The sequence below is a fragment of the Saccopteryx leptura genome, chromosome X (genome assembly GCF_036850995.1).
Source record: "Saccopteryx leptura isolate mSacLep1 chromosome X, mSacLep1_pri_phased_curated, whole genome shotgun sequence".
NCBI lineage: Eukaryota > Metazoa > Chordata > Mammalia > Chiroptera > Emballonuridae > Saccopteryx > Saccopteryx leptura.
Window position 1 is genome coordinate 90,672,796 of NC_089516.1, and position 19,150 is coordinate 90,691,945.

The window sequence follows — 19,150 nt, forward strand, 5'->3', positions numbered from 1 at the left end:
GGTCTTTATTAAGTAATTCATGAATCGGTTAGCATCTATGTACTAAGTAGAAGTGAAATTGAGGGTCCTGATTTAATATATAATTTTAATTTTATATGTACCCCCAGCATTCTATTCAATTTCTCCATAGCATGCCCTGTAAACTTTGACCTGTTACTCTACTAGTCATTAATCCCTGAGGCAGCCAGAAACAATAGCCGTGCCTAAGGGTCATTTGGTATGGGTTTCTGTTAAGAGAAAGATAACTTTTTAGCCTAAATTGTATTTCAACTCCTGAGCCCTAAAGAAGAACACTCCTGGCATGTCCCCATGAAATGAGACAAAGTGATACCAAGTTGAACTCAAAACCTGAAATCACAATTTAATGCCCTTATCTCACTGTTAAACAATCAACAATATCCACAACTCTAAACTCCTTACTCATAATGACTCATGATTTTGCTCTATAAAAGACTATGTGTGTAAAACATTTTGGAGTTTGGGCTTTTAAACATTAACTTTCCATTCTCCTGGGTGGTTCCATTCATAATAAATGAGCCAATCCTCCTCCACTATGATTCTTGGTGTTCAGTGCTTGGCTCTTCTAGTGCTGGATGGACTGATCTCTTTCTATTTAGTAACAAAGAGGTCTCTGAGGAGTTATACCAAATGGAAGGTTTTTATAGGAAGAAGGGTGAAACAAAGACACTATTAACGAAAGAAAAGAATAATTTTTTTTTTTTTGTCTGGGATATCATTTCTTTGGAGAAAACAAAGGAGAAGCATTTTTTATCATGCAGATGGCTTCTATTTTCTATTAAGAATGGAGAGGGCCTATCATAACAGATTGTTTTACTGATGCTTGGCCTGAAAAATCTAGACTGGTTGATTAAGATTATTCCTGTAAGTGGTTGAAAGTATCATTAGATCAGGTTTTAAATCTAAGTTTAGTATCATGGGCTTTAAGCATGAGTGACATCATTTTGGGTTGGTGTTTTTCTCTTTAACAATGCTAAACCTTACATTTAAGTGGTATTATAAAACAGAAGTTCTCAATTCTTTTTCCACACATGATCTCAGAAGTAAATGTAAACATTAAAAGAATAAACAATCATTTAGATATTTTTTCAAGAAAGCTTATACCTGATCTAAAAAATTAACTCCATTATCATCAAACCACACTAAGAAGAAATATGTATTTACTGTTATAAAGTCATTTTAGAGTCCAGCAGAAAATAACCTAATGAAACTTCATGTAACACATTAAAAAACACAATTTAAGAATATTTCTTATAAATTCATAAAAATCAATTAAAGGGAATAAAAAAGAGCTATCAAGTATTTCTATTCATACCTGTGGTTGGGGATGCACCCAGATCTTCACAGTTGTCTCTTTCATGGGAGTGTCAGATCGTACAGCCTCCCGCGTTGGCTTTAGAAAAGATAAAAAATAGAATTGTTTTAAGTATTTCTTAGAAAGTGAAAAACATAGTGTATTGCACACATGAATTAAGTACAGGTAAGTAAAATATTGTCTGGGTAAATACCTTTTCCTAGGCATCAAATTTATTGATATTTTTTAATATGATAGATAGGCAGAGCTCTAGGTACAGGGAATAAAAAAGAAAAAAATTCCTTTTCTTGTTGAGTCTGCATTCCAGTGTTAAATTGTAAAGTTCCATTAAACATATAAATGGAATTGTAAGGAACAATTTAAAATATTTAAATGTAGATAATGGTCAAATAGCTGAGGTGGTTAGAGTGTCATCCTTATAAGCCAAGGTTGTGGGTTCAGTCCCCAATCATGGCATATACAATAATTAACCAATGAACGCATAATTAAGTAAAATAACAAATTGATCTTCCTTCCCTCCTCTCTTTCACTCTTTTCCTTTCTCTAAAATCAATGAAATTGAAAAAATAAAATATTTAAATGGTTAAATTGTAAGCTGGAGGGTCTTTTAAACCAATGTTTTTACAATTTAATTTCTTTAATAGCATGTATTTAGAAATTTACCACTATCTGAAAATAAAATCTATTCTGTTTGTGCCCTACATCACAAGTTACTATAACACAAAAATATTAAATAGATGTTATAAATGTCAGTAAAGTTATGAAATAATACACACATCCAAAACAGCAACATAAAATAATTATCAAGGTCTTGAGAAGATTGTGTTTGTATTCATTTAATTTTCCTCAGGACATAAACTATGTTCTCTGTGTTTAAAATATTGAATGCATATTATAACACTTTTTACATGTGAGGTTTTCACCTATGGGATAAAGCATTTGGTAAATATTACATTTGATTTATAAAAAATTTTTTTTTCAAGGAGCTAAGAAAACCCAATTCATTTAATATTGGAAGCTATATTGTTATAAAAACATAGTTGAGTAGTAGTGACACAGATCTTCTGTCCCTCAGGATATCGTACTGTTGTTTGGTGTACTACAATTTGCAGTTATGCAAGGTTTGAAGAGGATTAATATTTACTACTGCCAAATGTGCTTCTTTGGGATAAGGATTACTTGAGGCTGATTTAAAACAGCAGAAAAAAACAAATAAAAACTCTGAAGCCAAGTAAATTGCTCTTTTGTAAAAGATATTTACATTGTAAAACTAACACATCTTTTTATAAATGTGTCCCCCTCCCTGTACCAAGAAGAGAAGGATGGTTAAATCTTTAGGAACTCTTATCAATGGAGAAGTCAATAGACCTAAATCTGCGTAACAACCATACCCTTGTTTAATGTGTTTTTTCGTATAGCTTTTCATAAATGGTTCTCCCTAACCCCCAAATCTTCTTTTATCTTTAACTAGAGATGATATTTAAGATAATGGCTTGGGTCATTCAGAGAACTACTAAATTTTTCTAAGTTTTCCATTGAATAGAGGAAGAATACTTGTTATTCAACATCTGTTTTCCTCCTCTTAATCTGTCTTTTATTACAGAGGTCTGAGACAAGAGACCTAGAAGAGTAGAAGAAAAATTATTTTCCTCCTCTAAAGTGTCAAGTACTCCACTAGCCTTGCTATCAGTTTATTTTACTTATTTTGATTAAAAGTGCATGCTAATTATGTCAAATCAAGAAAAAAAGAAATGACCAAATTTTGAACATCACACTTTAAAGACCCCGTTGAGCAAAATTTATTTTGTTATCAAATTAAACATTAAGTTGTGTTTATTATGCAATGACATTATATCTGTGATAAGAATAATATAATACACATTGATATGAATAGACTGTTGGTCAAATAAGTTTGTAAAATATGATTTTGATGTTTGCTGGTTTATAGTTTGCATTGGAGGTTGGGCAGCCCGAGGTATATGTGGTTTGTGAAATTGCAAATTACCTTTCTGCTTGGGAAGGGCCATTGTTTTGCTAACGTTTGCTGGAAGAGAGGTTTCCCAGCCAGAAAGTTTTGAAAAAAGAGCAGAGAAGGAGAAGATAGAGAGAAGGAAGCCATGTTTGCAGAGAAAGCAGAGAGAATACAGAATTGAAAAAAAAAAAAAAGCCATGTTGGCAGAGAAGGGAGAAGATGTGCATATGGGGAACCAGAGCGGAGGGGTTTTGGGGAGCTCCACTGAGACTGGTGGGACCTTTCATTCTAGGAGAAACTGGAGAAGATTCTCCTGGTTGTAGAGCCAGATAATGTGTCAGGGCTTTGTGAGCTCTGAATGAAAGGAAAGTGTTTTTCATGTTTGCTCGTCAGCCAGTGTGAGACTTTAGTAAAGGAATGGCCCACCACTTTTGGGCCCACTTTATCTTTAGCATCTGTCTGAATTCGTTAGGGACCTGCCTGTGAATGGCCATGACGGCAGCGACTACAGGCCATACAGACCAAGTACTCATCAAAACATTTCGACTCACAAGAAAGCAACACTCAGAAGAATTAGAAAATTAAAATGGAACATCTCATTGCAGCAGAATTTCTTTACAAAAACAAGAAAAGAAGGCTGTGACGAAAGGAAGTTGCTGAAAGGCTCATTTGTTAGCGATTCAAAGAAAACCACTTACTAATGATGAGATAATTAAATTATATTTGTCTAGAACAACCAAAAATATGTCTAGAGAAAAATAAACTTAAAACTATTTGTCTTTTAGAAAGTATAGACAAAAGGTTAAAGACATTGACAGCTGCATCAAAAGTGAATTGAAAACAAAACAAAAGCATCCCTGGTCCCAGCCAGGTTGAGTATCATCCCGATACACCAAGCTTGTGTATGTATACCCAGTAAGGGCACATACAAGAATCAACCTAAAAACATAAATAAGTGGAACAGCAGATTGATATTTCTTTTTCTATATCTTTTTCTCTTTCTAAAATCAATACATTAAAATTTTTTAAATAAAAACGAAACAAAGGCAAATGTTTTTAGTAATTTTCCCTGTCTTCTTCAAGAAATAACAGATGTTAAAACAATGTTTAATTGTTATTTACTTGAGAAAGCAATGCCAAGTTTAAAGTGATTAAAATAAAGAGCTTCTGTAGACAGAATACAAGAGAATTACATAGGATACAATAGGATCAGAAAGGATAGGGTAGGATAGGATAGGATAGGATAAGATAAGATGGGATAAGATAGTCTGTGTGGTGCTCCACACAGAATAGAATAAAAGAAGAATATTCTTTAAAAAGTTGTGAAAACAGTAATACAATAAAATATAGAGTGGGATCTGCTAGGAAATGTTATATCTAATGGTAGGTAAAACATATTTGGCACAGGAGAAAGTTCAGTTTGACAAATTTACAAAGTTTGAAAAAAATTTGCTCTGGTTTGACAGCTCAGCTGGTTAGAGCATGGGCCCAAAGTGCAGAGGTTACCACTTTGATCCTCATCAAAACACATACAGGAATGGATCAATGTTCCTGTCTTTCTCTCTCTCCCTGCCCTCTGGCTAAAATCAATAAATAAAAATTTGAAAAAAACCAAAAACCTGTGGTTATTTATTGTATTATTCATTAGCAATTACTTTGTGAAAAATATTTGAGTCTATCATGTGTTACGGAATTTTATTCACTCTTGTTAATAGAACCATTGTCATTCTTTAAACTTTTGTTAGAAACACAGCTGAATATCCTGACATGCCCAACACACAGCAGTTGGACGGCTTAGCTGTGAAAAAGTGTTATGGAAACTTTTTGCACTCAGAGCCAAGTCTAAAATTTTACTGAATGAGAAGAATCCTTGAATGGAACACTGAATAGTTTTTCAAAATTGTTTTTGCTGCCAATTTCATAATGTCTCTTAATAAATCAACCCAATATTATAAGGTAAAATGTTTGCATCAAAGTGATGTCAAATTACCTTATTTATATATCCAAATTCATATGGCGCTTCTCATGCATATGTTAAGAATATGATTTAAACATTATATCAAACATTAGCAGTTTTACATCTATCTGGGCTCCCTTCTGTAATGCCCATTGAATTCATTGGGGATAGCATTTTAGGTGGTTAAATGTTTAATGCTATGTGAATGTACTTGTCCATTTAAATTTGGCAACTAAACACCTTTACTGTATAATAGGTTTCAATATTTAAGGATTGAGAATGAATCACCCCAAGATGTGTCTCCTTGATATGGAGAATATTTGGATCTAAAGGCAACCAATACCTTGCAGGCTGAAGATCAACTTAACTACTGAGAAAAATTTAAATTAGAATTTTTCCTATAATAAAAGGTTATCAGAGATAATCCTTTTGATTTATCTTTATGGCAGGGAAAACTGCTAATTACTAACCCTCTTCCCTATGATGCTGCAAAGATCTTCAGAAGCCCCAAGATACTACACCTCATCGTTAACTCAAAAAGCCATATGCACCTTATTTTTCCTTTTTATTCCTAAACCTCTCATGTGTGTAGGACCCCTGACTCTCTAATGTATGTGACGTACCCATACGTACATATATAATTGAATTTGGCTATTTTTCTTATTAACCTGCCCCATGTAGATTTAATCATTACACAAACCAAAAGAACCTAGGTATGTAGAAAAAAGTTTTTTCCTCCAAAATTTTCAAATACTATAATTTTATTGAATTTTGTACAAAATAACAACTTACAAGTAAAATAACACTTCTCTGACACTGTTCTTCCCATTACACCTACCCCTTTCAGCAAACTTTTCAGTTAAAAGACAAATAGCTAGGGAATTGTCTAATAAAATAGCATTGATGTGCAGAACTGCTGAAGATTAATCATCATGCAAGTGATAGAAATTACAATTCTAGAAAATATTAGTGTCCAAAAACATTTTATAACTATTTTAAAGAAGATAAAATATATGGTTCATCAGTGACACCTGAGAAATATCATGCATATTTGTATTTCTTTTCCCTTATATGCACCGGGTACAGAACCAAACTGTATTTTCCCTTATATGGAATTAGATGTCAAGTTGTCAAAAAAAGAAGTAAAGTGCTGTATAATAATCACAGACTTTACTGATTTAAGCCTCATTTTAATCCAGTTCATATTAAGACAGTGCTCAAAACAGAAAAATGAGAAGTGCTTCTTACTATTGATCTTAACGTGCTTTGAAAAATGTCACTGGCATTATTGCTAAGAATAAAAATAATAATACTTCCAAGAGAAAGATAGATATTAGATCTTCTTATTTTTCTTGATTTAGGTATTATTAGTCATAATTTAAACATTGAAGGAGAATTTGACAATGTTTAAAAATCTACTAAATCCTTTAAGTACAAATATATTATTTTACCAGTGATGCCCTGTTAGTCTAAAGAAATAGACATACTTGACAGAAAAGATGTTCATTTATATAATTTTAAAATCCAAAACCCAGAAATTTCATGCCTTAATAAAATTGTCTATAGTCTGCTTGAATGATTTTATTTATAAATGTAAGAAGCGGCTAGCTCATAAGGAGCATGATTCAGAGTAAATGCCCCCAAATCAATTAAATCTCTACCATTTTTTGTCCTCTGAAACAAGATGTAAAGAAATTTTCAGCTAAATTTTCATGCACAGAAATGTGAATTATACCTCAAAATATATACAGTAGTACAGCTTTTGTGATGATTGGGAAAATATTTTCAGCTTCCAAAGAATTTAATCTTTTAGGAAAATAATAAGAAACTTACAGGTGACCTAAAAGAGTAATATGCACTTTCTAAAATAACCTCCTTGCAAGAAAAGTCTTGCGAAGCAACAAAATTTGATTGAACTTCTATATTTGGCAGGACCTTCTCACTGTTCTTCTCAAATGTTTTCCAAAATGTTTCATAAAATCTGAGCTTTAGCTACCTGACATATTAACTGCATTTTTTAACCTAATTCCAAAACTACTGTGTAAGGTAAACCCAGTCTGAGTCTGTGATGATTTTAAAGTGAAATGTGAAATACATCTTTTATTCTTCAACTTAAAAATTTAATTGTCACTCAAATCTAATGAGAAGAAAATCATAGTTAGGAGAAGATCATGATATCTCTGACTATAGTTTCAACATTAAATTACTGTTTCAAAAGCTAGCAAAATAAAAATTTAGAAGAATTTCATGTATTCAGCTATTCACATTTCTTTCTCAAATATAGCAGATTTTCTACTAGAAATGTAAGCATGCTCCTATGTTCTTGGTAATCATAAACACTCCAGGAATGTAGGGTTTTGCAGAAATGTAACATTATAAATAGTTACAGTCATCACTTTATTTTAGCTTTCATAGACTACCGGTGAGTGTAACTGATAGATTATGGTTAATTTATTGCTATGTAGTTGATGTATTGACTGGTTGAGGAAAAAATCTTCTCAAACCAGTATATAAGACATTTTTGGAGTCCTATATGATATTTAATATAATGACATATACCTGAAAACATATTAGTATGTAGGTGCTGTTTCTAGTGATTACATTTATTAAATTTTTCCTTCATTATAAAAAATCAAGATATTTTATTACTATGGAAATGATATTCATCAAAACTAAAAAAGTTTACAAAATATGAAGTGTAATATGTACTTACTTTTTGCACACAATGCATTTAGTTAAAATATTTCCTGCTAAAAGCCTTGGAAAAATATCATTTTTTAATGTTTATAAAAAATTACAGTGCACAATTTTCTTCTTTTTCTTTTTTAAAAAATTGTTATTTGTTGATTTCAGCAACAGAAGAAGGGAGAGAAAGAGAGAGAGAGAGACAGAAACATAGATCTGTTCCTGTATGTGTCCTGACCAGGGATCGAGTGGACAACCTCTGCTCTTCAACTTGGGACAATGCTCTAACCAATGGAGCTATCTGGCTGTGGCCAAGGCACAATTTTCAATTGTAGTAAACACATCATATATTTTCTCAAATAAGAAAAGTTCTTAGTTAATTAGTAGTACTCTACCTAATGTTTCATATAATGTTCTCCTGTCATGGGTTTCTGTCTTACAAATAGCAGAGGTGGTAGTCAATATCTAAGGAGGAAAAGATAAGTGTTTAAAAAGAGACTAAAATCAGATTTCCAGTTAAGATGGCAGCATAGGTAAACATGGTATTTGCATTCTTCCATTACAACATCAATAATACAACTAAAGTACAGAGCAATCATCATTCAAAACATCCTGAAATCTGGCTGAATAGAAGTCCTGCAAATAATTATATAAAGAAGAAGCCACATAGAGATTAGTAGAAAAAGTGGAAATACAAAATAGCCTGGTCCCAGATGGCAGATAAGAATCAGGAGGAACATCTTAGCTATAAAAGTCTCCCCTGAACAGTGAGAAGTCTCAACCTCACACCAAGCCACCCACCCCAGGGTTCCAGTGTGAGAATGAGAAGTCCCCATAACGACTGGGTATAAAAAACAATGGGGATTGAGATTGAGTGCAATGGAGGGCTCCTAGAGTCCCAGACATTCTTCTTACTTTTCTTATTTTTTTATTTTTCTGAAGTGAGAAGCAAGGAGTCAGAGAGATAGACTCCCACATGTGCCTGACTGGGATCCACCCAGCAAGGCCACTAGAGGGTGATGTTCTGCCCATCTAGGGCATTGCTCCTTTGCAACCAGAGCCATTCTAGCACCTGAGGCAAAGGGCATGGAACCATCCTCAGCGCCCAGGCCAACTTTGCTCTTATGTAGCCTGGCTGCAGGAGAGGAAGAGAGAGATAGAGAGAAAGGAAAGGTTGAGGGGGGGAAGTAGATGGACACTTCTTTAGTCTGCCTTGGCTGGGAATCGAACCCAGGACTTCTACATGCCGGGCTGATGTTATACCACTGAACCAACTAGACAGGGTCCAGACATTCTTCTAAAAGGCCCATGCATAAACTTACTAGAACTCAATTCTTCTGAATACCAGTATTGGGGCAATAGTTAGAAAGGCAACTAAGACATATAGGGAGAAAATAAAGTGTGTGGTATCAAAAGCAGAAGTGGTGGGAGGCAGTTTTCTGCCACACAGAAAGGCTGGCAGAAACATTGTTCTTTTTCTGACACTGTCTTTCATAGAGTTGGCAGATGGACACTGTATTTGAGTCTCTATCAACCTGGCTCATACTGTCCACCCAACCCTGGTGATTCCTAGAAACCATATCCCATCAATTTGAGCCCCACCTAAGCTGTTTCTAGAGTTTTTTCCATACAGTTTCTCTTGGCTCATGCTTCAGAGTTTCCTAAAATCCCTCAAACAAACAACATCTGGCTTTACTGTGCCCTGCAACTCTCGCTAAGTGGCCCCAATCCTGGCACTAGTGGCAACCAACCTTGGTTGGCAGATTGGCCTCTCTTAGGTATTGTACATTCAAGCACAGTACAAGTGGCAGCCATATTCACATCACTTTATAGCTCATGTTGGGTGACCCTAGGCAGAAAAAAGGTAATGGCTGATTTTTGTCCTGCACCTCCCAGGAAGCCCAAGAGCCAGTGCACCCAGTGGAAAGCTTCAGACCACATTGAAGCACCAACCAACCACCTCCACAAGTGACATACTGAAGGGGTAGACTCAGCAGACACTGAAGCCCTGTAAAAATAAGTACTGCTTCATGGGGTGGATCCCTGCACAGGTGATCCTTCAAGGTGGTTGTTGACAGTCCTTGCAGCCAATGGGCTTTGGGGTAAATCCCTCCTATTGATGTGCCAACAGCAATCAAGGTTCTGACTACAACAGGTGGATGTATACAATTCACACAGGAGAGGTTGTGTACTTGGAGTTTCCAGTTTAAGTTAACAAAAAGGCTTTGCCACCGGACCCTATAGGATACCTACTACATTAAGCCACTCTACCAAACCTGGGCAAAATAGCAGCTCTACCTAACAGATAGAAACAGACACAGGGAGGCTACCAAAATGAGGAGACAAAGAACTATGTTTCCAATGACAGAGCATAACAGAACACACACATAACTAAACAAAATGAAAACAAGAAATCTACTAGATGCAAAGTTCAAAACACTGGTTATAAGGATGCACAGTGAACACAGGAGAAAAGTAGATGAACTTAGAAGTTCAACAGCATAAAAAGACAATGAAAGCATAAAAAAGAACCTGTGAGAAGTAAAGGATACACTAACTGAAATGAAGAATAAATTACAGAGAATAAATAGTAGAGTAAGTGAAGCTGGGACAACTTCAAGCATCATGTGGATGCCAGAAGGAGAAAAGAGAGAGCAAGAAATTGAAAACTTATTTAAAAAATAATGACAGAAGACTTCCTTAACTTAGTGAAGGAAATAGACATATAAGTCCATAAAGCATAGAGAGTTTCAAACAAAATGAACCCAAAAAGGCCCACACCAAGACACATTATAATTAAAGTGCAAAAGGTTAAAGACAAAGAGAGAATCTTAGAAGTAACAAAAGAAAAGGTTAGTACTTACAAAGGAGTTTCTGTAAGACTGTCAGTTGATTTGTCTACAGAAACATTTCAGACCAGAATAGAGTGGCAAGAAATATTAAAAATGATGAAAATGAAGGACCTACAATCAAGAATATTTTACTTAGCAGCTATTATTTAGAATTGAAGAACATACAAAGAGTTTCCCAGAGAAGAAAAAGCTAAAGGATTTAATCACCATCAAACCAATATTACATGTAATATTAAAGTATCTTCTGTAAAAAAAAGAAAGAAAGAAAAGGAAGAACAAGAAAAGATAAAACACATGAACAACAAAATGGCAATATATATATATATATATATATATATATGTATATATATATATATATATATATATATATATATATATATATATATATATATATATATCAACAATTGAATCTAAAATAATGAACAAGAAAGCAAAACAAAAACAGACTTAAGGATACAAAGAGTGTTTTGATGGTTGTTGTATGGGAGAAGGATTAGGGTAATGGCTGCATAAGGTGAAGGGATTAAGAAGTACAGACTGGCAGTTACAGAACAGTCATGACGACATAAAATACAGCATAAGGAATATAGTCAATAATATTCTAATATCTATGTATAGTGTCAGATGAGGTTGCGATTTCTCTGGATGATCACTTAGTAAGTTACATAATGTCTAATCACTAGGGTGTACATCTGAAACTAATATAATCTGTAACTGAAAAAATAAAGAAAAGTAAGTAAAATAAATAAGTAAAAGACTGAAATCTACTTAACATTGGAAAAAGCAAGATGTATCAAATCTGCATCAGGCTTTATATGTTAGTTTTATGAATTCTGTCAAGTTACAGATGACTCTTAGTTTCATCATATGGGCAAAGAGTATAATATAAATCTCTTAAGATCATTGTATTTATTTAGTTACCATAGTAAAGTGTCATGCACTTCATAATTATCCTCTTCACTTAAACTACAATAGATATAGCGTTCCTATTAACATGAAGTGGAAGCTATTTAGAGCTATCTACCACATGGTTCTCTAAGTTTCTCTTTTCACCTCAACATTTTGAAACTAGAAATTCTAATTACTTACAAAAGGCTTTTGTATATCTCAAAAAAAATAACAACTGCTACAGTAAATAACCCAGCAATATGCCCATTGTACTACAAAGAACAAGGAAGTCAGGCATTAATTATTCTTTACTTTTAAAAATTATTATATGCCCTCTAATTGGAGAAACCTTTTTTAATTATAGAGGTTTTTATTCATAAAGGTAAACAAAAGTAGATATAAAGCCTAGTTGACTACTGAAATACTTAAAATAAATTGAATTATTAAAATGTCAAAAAATTTATTTAAACTTGTTTAAAAATCAATGAAAAGATTTTTGGATGTAGGCAAGAAGAACAAGGATTGGGTTGAGTAAATTTAAACATAGCATTTGATATTTGATATTCATTTAAATTTTTCGGTGCCCTTAAGATGTTCTGTTTTCTAAAAATATTTATAGATTACATGGCTGAAAAAATACAACAAATTTAAGTTTTCTTAATAAGTTATACAAAGTAAAATATTATTGTATAAACTCACAAACTGAATTTATACCATGTTGTTTGCAGCTCAGTCCAGGGCAGAAAATATATAATTTATTAATGTTTCCTGTCCACAGGGTAATTAAGAGACATTTGTCAGGGTTAAATGGTCATGAAAACTTACGTTTATGAGTATTCTGGCACAGATAGGACATTGTAAATCTGGAACCCCTATGTCTTATGATTAATGCTCCTTTATTGTTTACCTATTTTTTTGTTTCATTTATTTTGTTTTATCAAATTGGTATGAAGTGAAATAAATTTTTGAAAGCAAACCACAAATCAATAGTGGTGGATGGAATGGTACAAAAACAGTTTAAAACCAGTATAATAAAACTAAAACTTTTTTAAAAACTATGTACTTTTTCTAAGATAACTGCCTTCATCAAAGCTAAAGTGATGAAATATTCAGGAAAACAGTTTTGGCTTATGCCATAAGCTTCTCCAATATTTTACAGACTGATTTGAGCTCTTTTGAAATAGTTTGACATCACATGTATATGCTGATCCTCCTCCGGTCATAGTTAGAATTAAGGAAAATGTGGTTAAAAGAGGGAGATAATTTTGGAAGAATATGTTCATTTATCCATAAGGATTCTAAGCATTCTGCCAAAAGTAAACAACTACTTTGAAATGGTCTTCAAGGGTAACAAATCACCAGGAGGAAAAATCAACAAGCTTGAGGTACTTAATTAGATCTTTTATCTTAATCATCAACAAGTCAAGTGTATCCTTGCGTGTTTAGAGAAAGGGGGACTTTATAGAAGGGGGATGAATTAACACTTAGAAAGCTCAAAGGTTTGACAAAACCTGACATGAGATTTGCCAGATGGTTTGATACTGGATTGTAAAACTTAAAATTAATCTTCATTTAAGAGTTTTAATGGTTGTATCTTTCTTATAAAGCCCTTTGCTTTTTTGCTGGTGTGATTTTGCAAAATTATAGATCAGGCTTTAAAGAACAGCTTTTATGAACAGTCTCCTTAAATCTCAGCTAAACTGAGAAAGAAGATTACATGTTATTATGATGTAGTACAGCAGGATTTTCCCCAGCAAACATAATGATGTGAAAAAGGATAAAGCTATCACTCTGTGCAAAGAGGTCATTCATAGAAGAGCAGTGCTTTTCACGCAGATTATCCATACATGCTGAAATGTTCATATTGCAAAAGCTTTTTCTTACTGTTTCTGTGAAGAACTCTGAACCTGTCAAGTATCCACATCTAGAGAGCAAGACCTAGTGATTATATAAACCTGTAAAGTGGCCTATCCCAGAGCACTTGGAAGAGATTATATCTAATACAGAAATTGCTTGAAAAAATAAGGTATTAAGTATATTTAGTCTTAGCATCAAACTTAAGGAAAGAATATATTTTCTCATTTTTACATAATTTAAATTTACTAATTAAAACAACATATTCTTATTAATACATGAAAGGCCGAAAGAGTAACTACACACTATAATTCTGTGTGTATTTTCATATTTCATTATTTCTACTGAAAACCAATTAAGGTATTGTCATAATACTGAACTCGAAATATTTAGTATAAAAGTTATACAGTCATCATATTATTTAAAACCAGGTCATTTGAACTCACACATTGTAAATATCAAGTCTTATCGGAACTATAACTAAGTTATGTTTAATAACATAACAGAACAATTTATGTTTGCTTATTTATTAGATTATTTCTTGCTTTCACCTCTCTGAGGGCTGCTGAAAATTATAACTCTGAGTAGATGCAGATATTTCAAACTAGTGGCTTATAAATAATTTCTCAAGGACTGGTCCCAACTAAAGCCACATGTATACATATACATGCACACACATATGCACACACTACTGTAAACTTCATTTGATCCTCGATTACAAAATAATTATTGTCATTGCTTCTACTATGCATTATTAAGAATACACTATGTAAATAGCATGTCGGCTATTCTTTAAAAATGCTTTCTAATTCTTTAAAGGTGGGTATAAATGTATTAAAACTATTCTAAACATAATTCAGAAATAACATCTTTACATTTTTTAAAGATTTTATAAATTGTAAGAACAGAAGTAAGATGTAGGTAAAACTTTGCTTTATAATGTTTTTCCCCCAATAAGAATTGAAAAAGTTCGAAACAATGATCGGTTGATTATTCAGCAGCTTAAGGTAGGTTGATCTTTTACATAAACATTTACTTTAAAAATTTTCTAAGATGTATGAGAGTAGAAATAATTCATGCTTTACTACACATTTTCAGAAGTGTGTTTTTTACACAGAGGAATTAAAAAAAAAGAATTCAAAAAAAAAAAGAATTCATGTTCATGAGTTGGAAGAACTAATATTTTTAAAATGTCCATAACACCTAAAGCAATCTACACATTAACTGAAATTTCTATTAAAATACAAATGACAATTTTCACAGGAATAGATCAAAGAATCTTTGTATAAAGCCACAGAAGACCCTGCATAACCAAAGCAATCTTGAAAAAAAAAGAAGAAAGTTTGGGGTACTACACTACCCAATTTCAAACTATACTACAAAGCTACAGTGATAAAAACAATATTGCATAGGCAGTAAATCAGACACATAATTAAATGAAACAGAATTGAGAACCTGGAGATAAACTCACACATATATGAGAATCTAATTTACAACAGAGAAGTTAAGAATATATACTGTATTTTTCTCTCCATAAGATGCACCTGAATATAAGATACACATAGGGTTTTAAGGAGGAAAATAAGAAAAAAAATATTCTGAACCAAATGGTGTGTTAAAATATTTAATAAAATACTGTATTTTTTACTTCATAAGACAAACGGGCATTTTCCCTACCACTTTGGTGGGGGGAGTGCATCATATGGAGAAAAAAATATAGTAAATGAAAAAGAAAGGTTCTTCAATAAATCATGCTACAAAACCTGGACAACCATATGCAAAAGAATGAGACAAGATCACTATCTATACCATACACAGAAATTAATTCAAAATAAATTAGATACGTGAATGTAACATGTAAAACAATATAATACATGTTTAAAATACAGAGAATACCTTGGCTGGTTAGCTCAGTGATAGAGCATTGGCCCAGCATGTGAATGTCCCAAGTTCAATTTGCAGCCAGGGCAAACAGGAGAAATGCTCATCTGCTTCTGCACCCCTCTTTTTCTTACTTCTCTTTCTATATCTATCTCTTTCTTTTCTACCCCTCTTGCAGCCATAGCTTGATTGGAGCTAGTTAGCCCTAGCTCTGAGGATGGCTCCATGGTCTCTGCCTCAGGTGCTAAAAAATAAAATAAAATGTTTCCAGTTGCAACGGAGCAAGGGCCCTAGATGGGCAGAGCAATGCCTCCTAGCGGGCTTGCTGGGTGGATTTTGTTTGGGGCCATGCAGGAGACTGTCTTTGCCTCTCCTCTTCTTACTAAAAAACAAAAACAAAACAAAAAACCCCCCAAAAAACCACTAGTAATAAGTTTCTTGACATGGATCTCAATGGTACTTTTGTACATTTGACTCCAAAGGCGAGTTAACAAAAGCTAAAATAACATTATGTTAAACTAAAAAGATTGTGAACAGGAAAGAAAACCATGAACAAAACAAAAAGACAACCAATCAAATGATAGAAGATATTTTTAAACGTTACTTCTGATGAGTAGTTAATATGCAAAAATATATAAAGAACTCATATAACTCAATAACAATAAAAAAACAACATTTCATATAAAAAATGGGTAGCGAATCTAAATAGGCATATTTCTGAGGAAGACATAGAGATGGCTAAAGGAAATATGAAACAATGTTCAACATCACTATTGATTAAAGAAATGCAAATAAAAACCATAATGACATATCACCTCATGTCTGTTAAAATAAATGTTACCAAAGGACAAGATAAAACAAATGTTGGAGAAGATGTGGAGAAATGGAAACCCTTGTACACTGTTGGTAGAACCACTATAGAAAACAGTGTCAAGTTTCCTTAAATTAAGAATAGAGCTACCATATGATCTAGCAATTACTCTTTGGGATATTTGTCCAAAGAACATGAAAACATTAATTTGAAAAGATAAACACACTCCTATGTTCATTACATTGTTTACAGTAGCCAAGATATGGAAATAATCTGAATGCCATCAACAAATATATGGATAAAAAAGTTGTAGTGTACATATAAAAACACACAAACAATGGAATACTACTCAGTCATTAAAAACATAAAATAATATCATTTGCAACAAGCAAGGATATAAAGAGTATTAAGTGAAATAAGTCAGATTAATAAAAACCCATATAATTTCACTCATATGTGGAATATGAAAAAAAATAACAAATGAACTAACAAACAAAAACAAAGTAAGAGATACAGATATTAAAGCAGAAGAAAGGAGAAAAGAACAAAATGAGTGGAAAAGAAAAATTTATAAAGGAGGTCAAATATATGGTAATGTAAAAAAAACTAGACTTTCGGTGGGGCCATGCAAAAGAGTATACAGATATTGAATTATAATTTTGTATACACAAAATTTACATAATGTCAGTAATCAATGTTTTTAAATAAATTTAAAATTAAAAAATAAAATAAACCTTTTATTTAAAAATATTTCCATACATAAATGTTTTTAATGGAGAAATATGATTCTTTATTACATGTTATAATGCTTAATTTAAAATATAATAGTATTATATAGAAATTGAGAAGAAAAATACAACATATTTTTGCTAAGTATATGCTCAGAGTACTAAATGAGATTGCAATTAATGCTAAGTGAGTTAAGCCAGGCAGAGAAAGACAAATACCATATGGTTTCACTTATATGTGGAATGTAATGAACAAAACCAACAAGCAAACAAAATAGAAACAAGCTCATAGATACAGAGAACAAACTGACAGCTGTCAGAGGGGAGGGATTTGGGAAGGTAGGAAAAAACCTGAAGGAATTAAGCCAAAAAAAAAATCCTTCATAAAATATTATATTGTCCTTATTATCAATGAAATAAATACTGTATAGATGAAGATAAACTAAACATTTAACTTCTCTCTGTAGTGAAAAACATGATACAGTGAGGACAGTTTAAGTTATTGGCATCATTCTTGTTTGCTATAAAAAAAATTCTGTGAGTTCACTGTATGTAAATTAGGTGCCATCATGAAGAAGATCTGCTGTATATCAATACCACTCACACCTACAATTAATAGTGAAGATGAATTAACCTTTCTCCAGAACACATACACAATAATGTTTTTATCACTACCATCAGTCTGCAATTTTGCTTGCAGGAAGCCTTTCTAATGATGTGTCAAATGAAAAATCTTTCTTTCAGTTACATTTTAAAATCTGGATAGGTAATTCCTAAATGTTAAACAGGTCTAATTTTAACTATAAATGAATTATAATTATATCACCTGAAACTACTCTAATTTGCTATCATTCAGTCATCAAAATGATGACACCAATTATTTAAATAGAGAATGGAATTATGGATTTACAGTTTTATCTTCTGTAGCTCACTTTCCAAAGTGAATACAAAATTTGTGCAAAAAGGTTTGTCAGGGAACTGGTAGCCACAACAATTCTGAATTAGTTTTCTTTTTAAAAAATCAATTATAAATCATAGATTAAAAATTATACACCTATTGTTTTTTAATATCAGGACATTAAGTTCAAATGTGAGCAGGGTGTGGGAACAATCCTATTTTATTATTGAAATTATCAATTGCTGAAGATTCATATCATAAGGCACAAAAAAATACTTCCTCCTAGCTTGAGTATTTGGTGAAGAAATGTAAAAATTTAGAAAACCGATGTTTTCAATTTCAATCAAAATTCACATACTAAGTAAAAACAAAGTCTCACTATATTTCATGTAAAAAAGAAAACCGTCCTGTGAGGTTGTCTTAAAAATCTTGAGTTTTTTTGAAGTTGCTTCTTATATTTAATTATTAGCTACATAAAAATGTGCAAGTAGGGGCCCTCTCTGCTACTATGAGAACTTGGTTTGTAAGTGTAAATTCAATAGTAAAGAAATAAAAACATTCATGAAGTTACATTATTTAGGCTATTAAAATTAATTTTCAGCGCAAAATCTTACTAATTAACTATTTTCAAACATTCATTAATATTGCTTGCTGAACATACATATCTACATTTCCTAAATTGATATCAATAAGCCAGTAATAAATTGAGTCACAATAATTTTTATAATTTAAAAATTACGCTGGACTTAAGTACTGGTAAATCTAATTTCTTTTTGTAAGATGCATCACAATATGCATTATGATTATATTAAAGTCTTTTATATAATAACAACATTTATAATTTCTCAAGAGATTCTCCTAGGAATCTCAAGTGATATGCTAAAGAAATATTTTGACCCTGATTAGTCTACAATCTACATCCTTCAGCTAAGAACCTGAAGCAAAGAGTAAATGGAGAAATAGAGGGTAATCCGAATAAGTAAGAGTGGAAAAAATAATAAATATAATTAGCAAGACAAGAAAGACATTAGCTGTCTGAAATATGACTGAAAAAAATGTAGGCAAAAAATGATGTGACTTATATGACTGCACTACTATTCTAACCAATTGTAATTATCAGCTTAGTTAGAGCAAATTTACCTTGATCAAAACAAAAAGAATAACAAGCAAATATGGAAATAGAATTTTCAAATCAGAGTAGCACTGCTTATTTTTGTATTTGTGCATTAGGAAAAATTTGCATATTATGACACTATAGTAAAAACAACAAAATATCAACAAAATACTAACA

At 32.3% G+C, this 19,150-nt stretch overlaps 1 protein-coding gene across 1 annotated transcript in view; it reads right to left on the bottom strand.

The window, feature by feature from the left end:
• Positions 1 to 203: 203 nt before the first annotated feature.
• LOC136386412 (protocadherin-11 X-linked) overlaps positions 204 to 19,150 on the bottom strand; it is a 365,186-nt gene continuing 346,239 nt past the window's right edge. The window contains exons 4-5 of the mRNA XM_066357839.1: positions 1,334 to 1,411; positions 204 to 227 (exon numbers count right to left, since the gene is read on the bottom strand). Coding sequence (XP_066213936.1) covers positions 204 to 227; positions 1,334 to 1,411 — 102 coding nt within the window. The remainder of the gene's footprint in view (positions 228 to 1,333; positions 1,412 to 19,150) is intronic.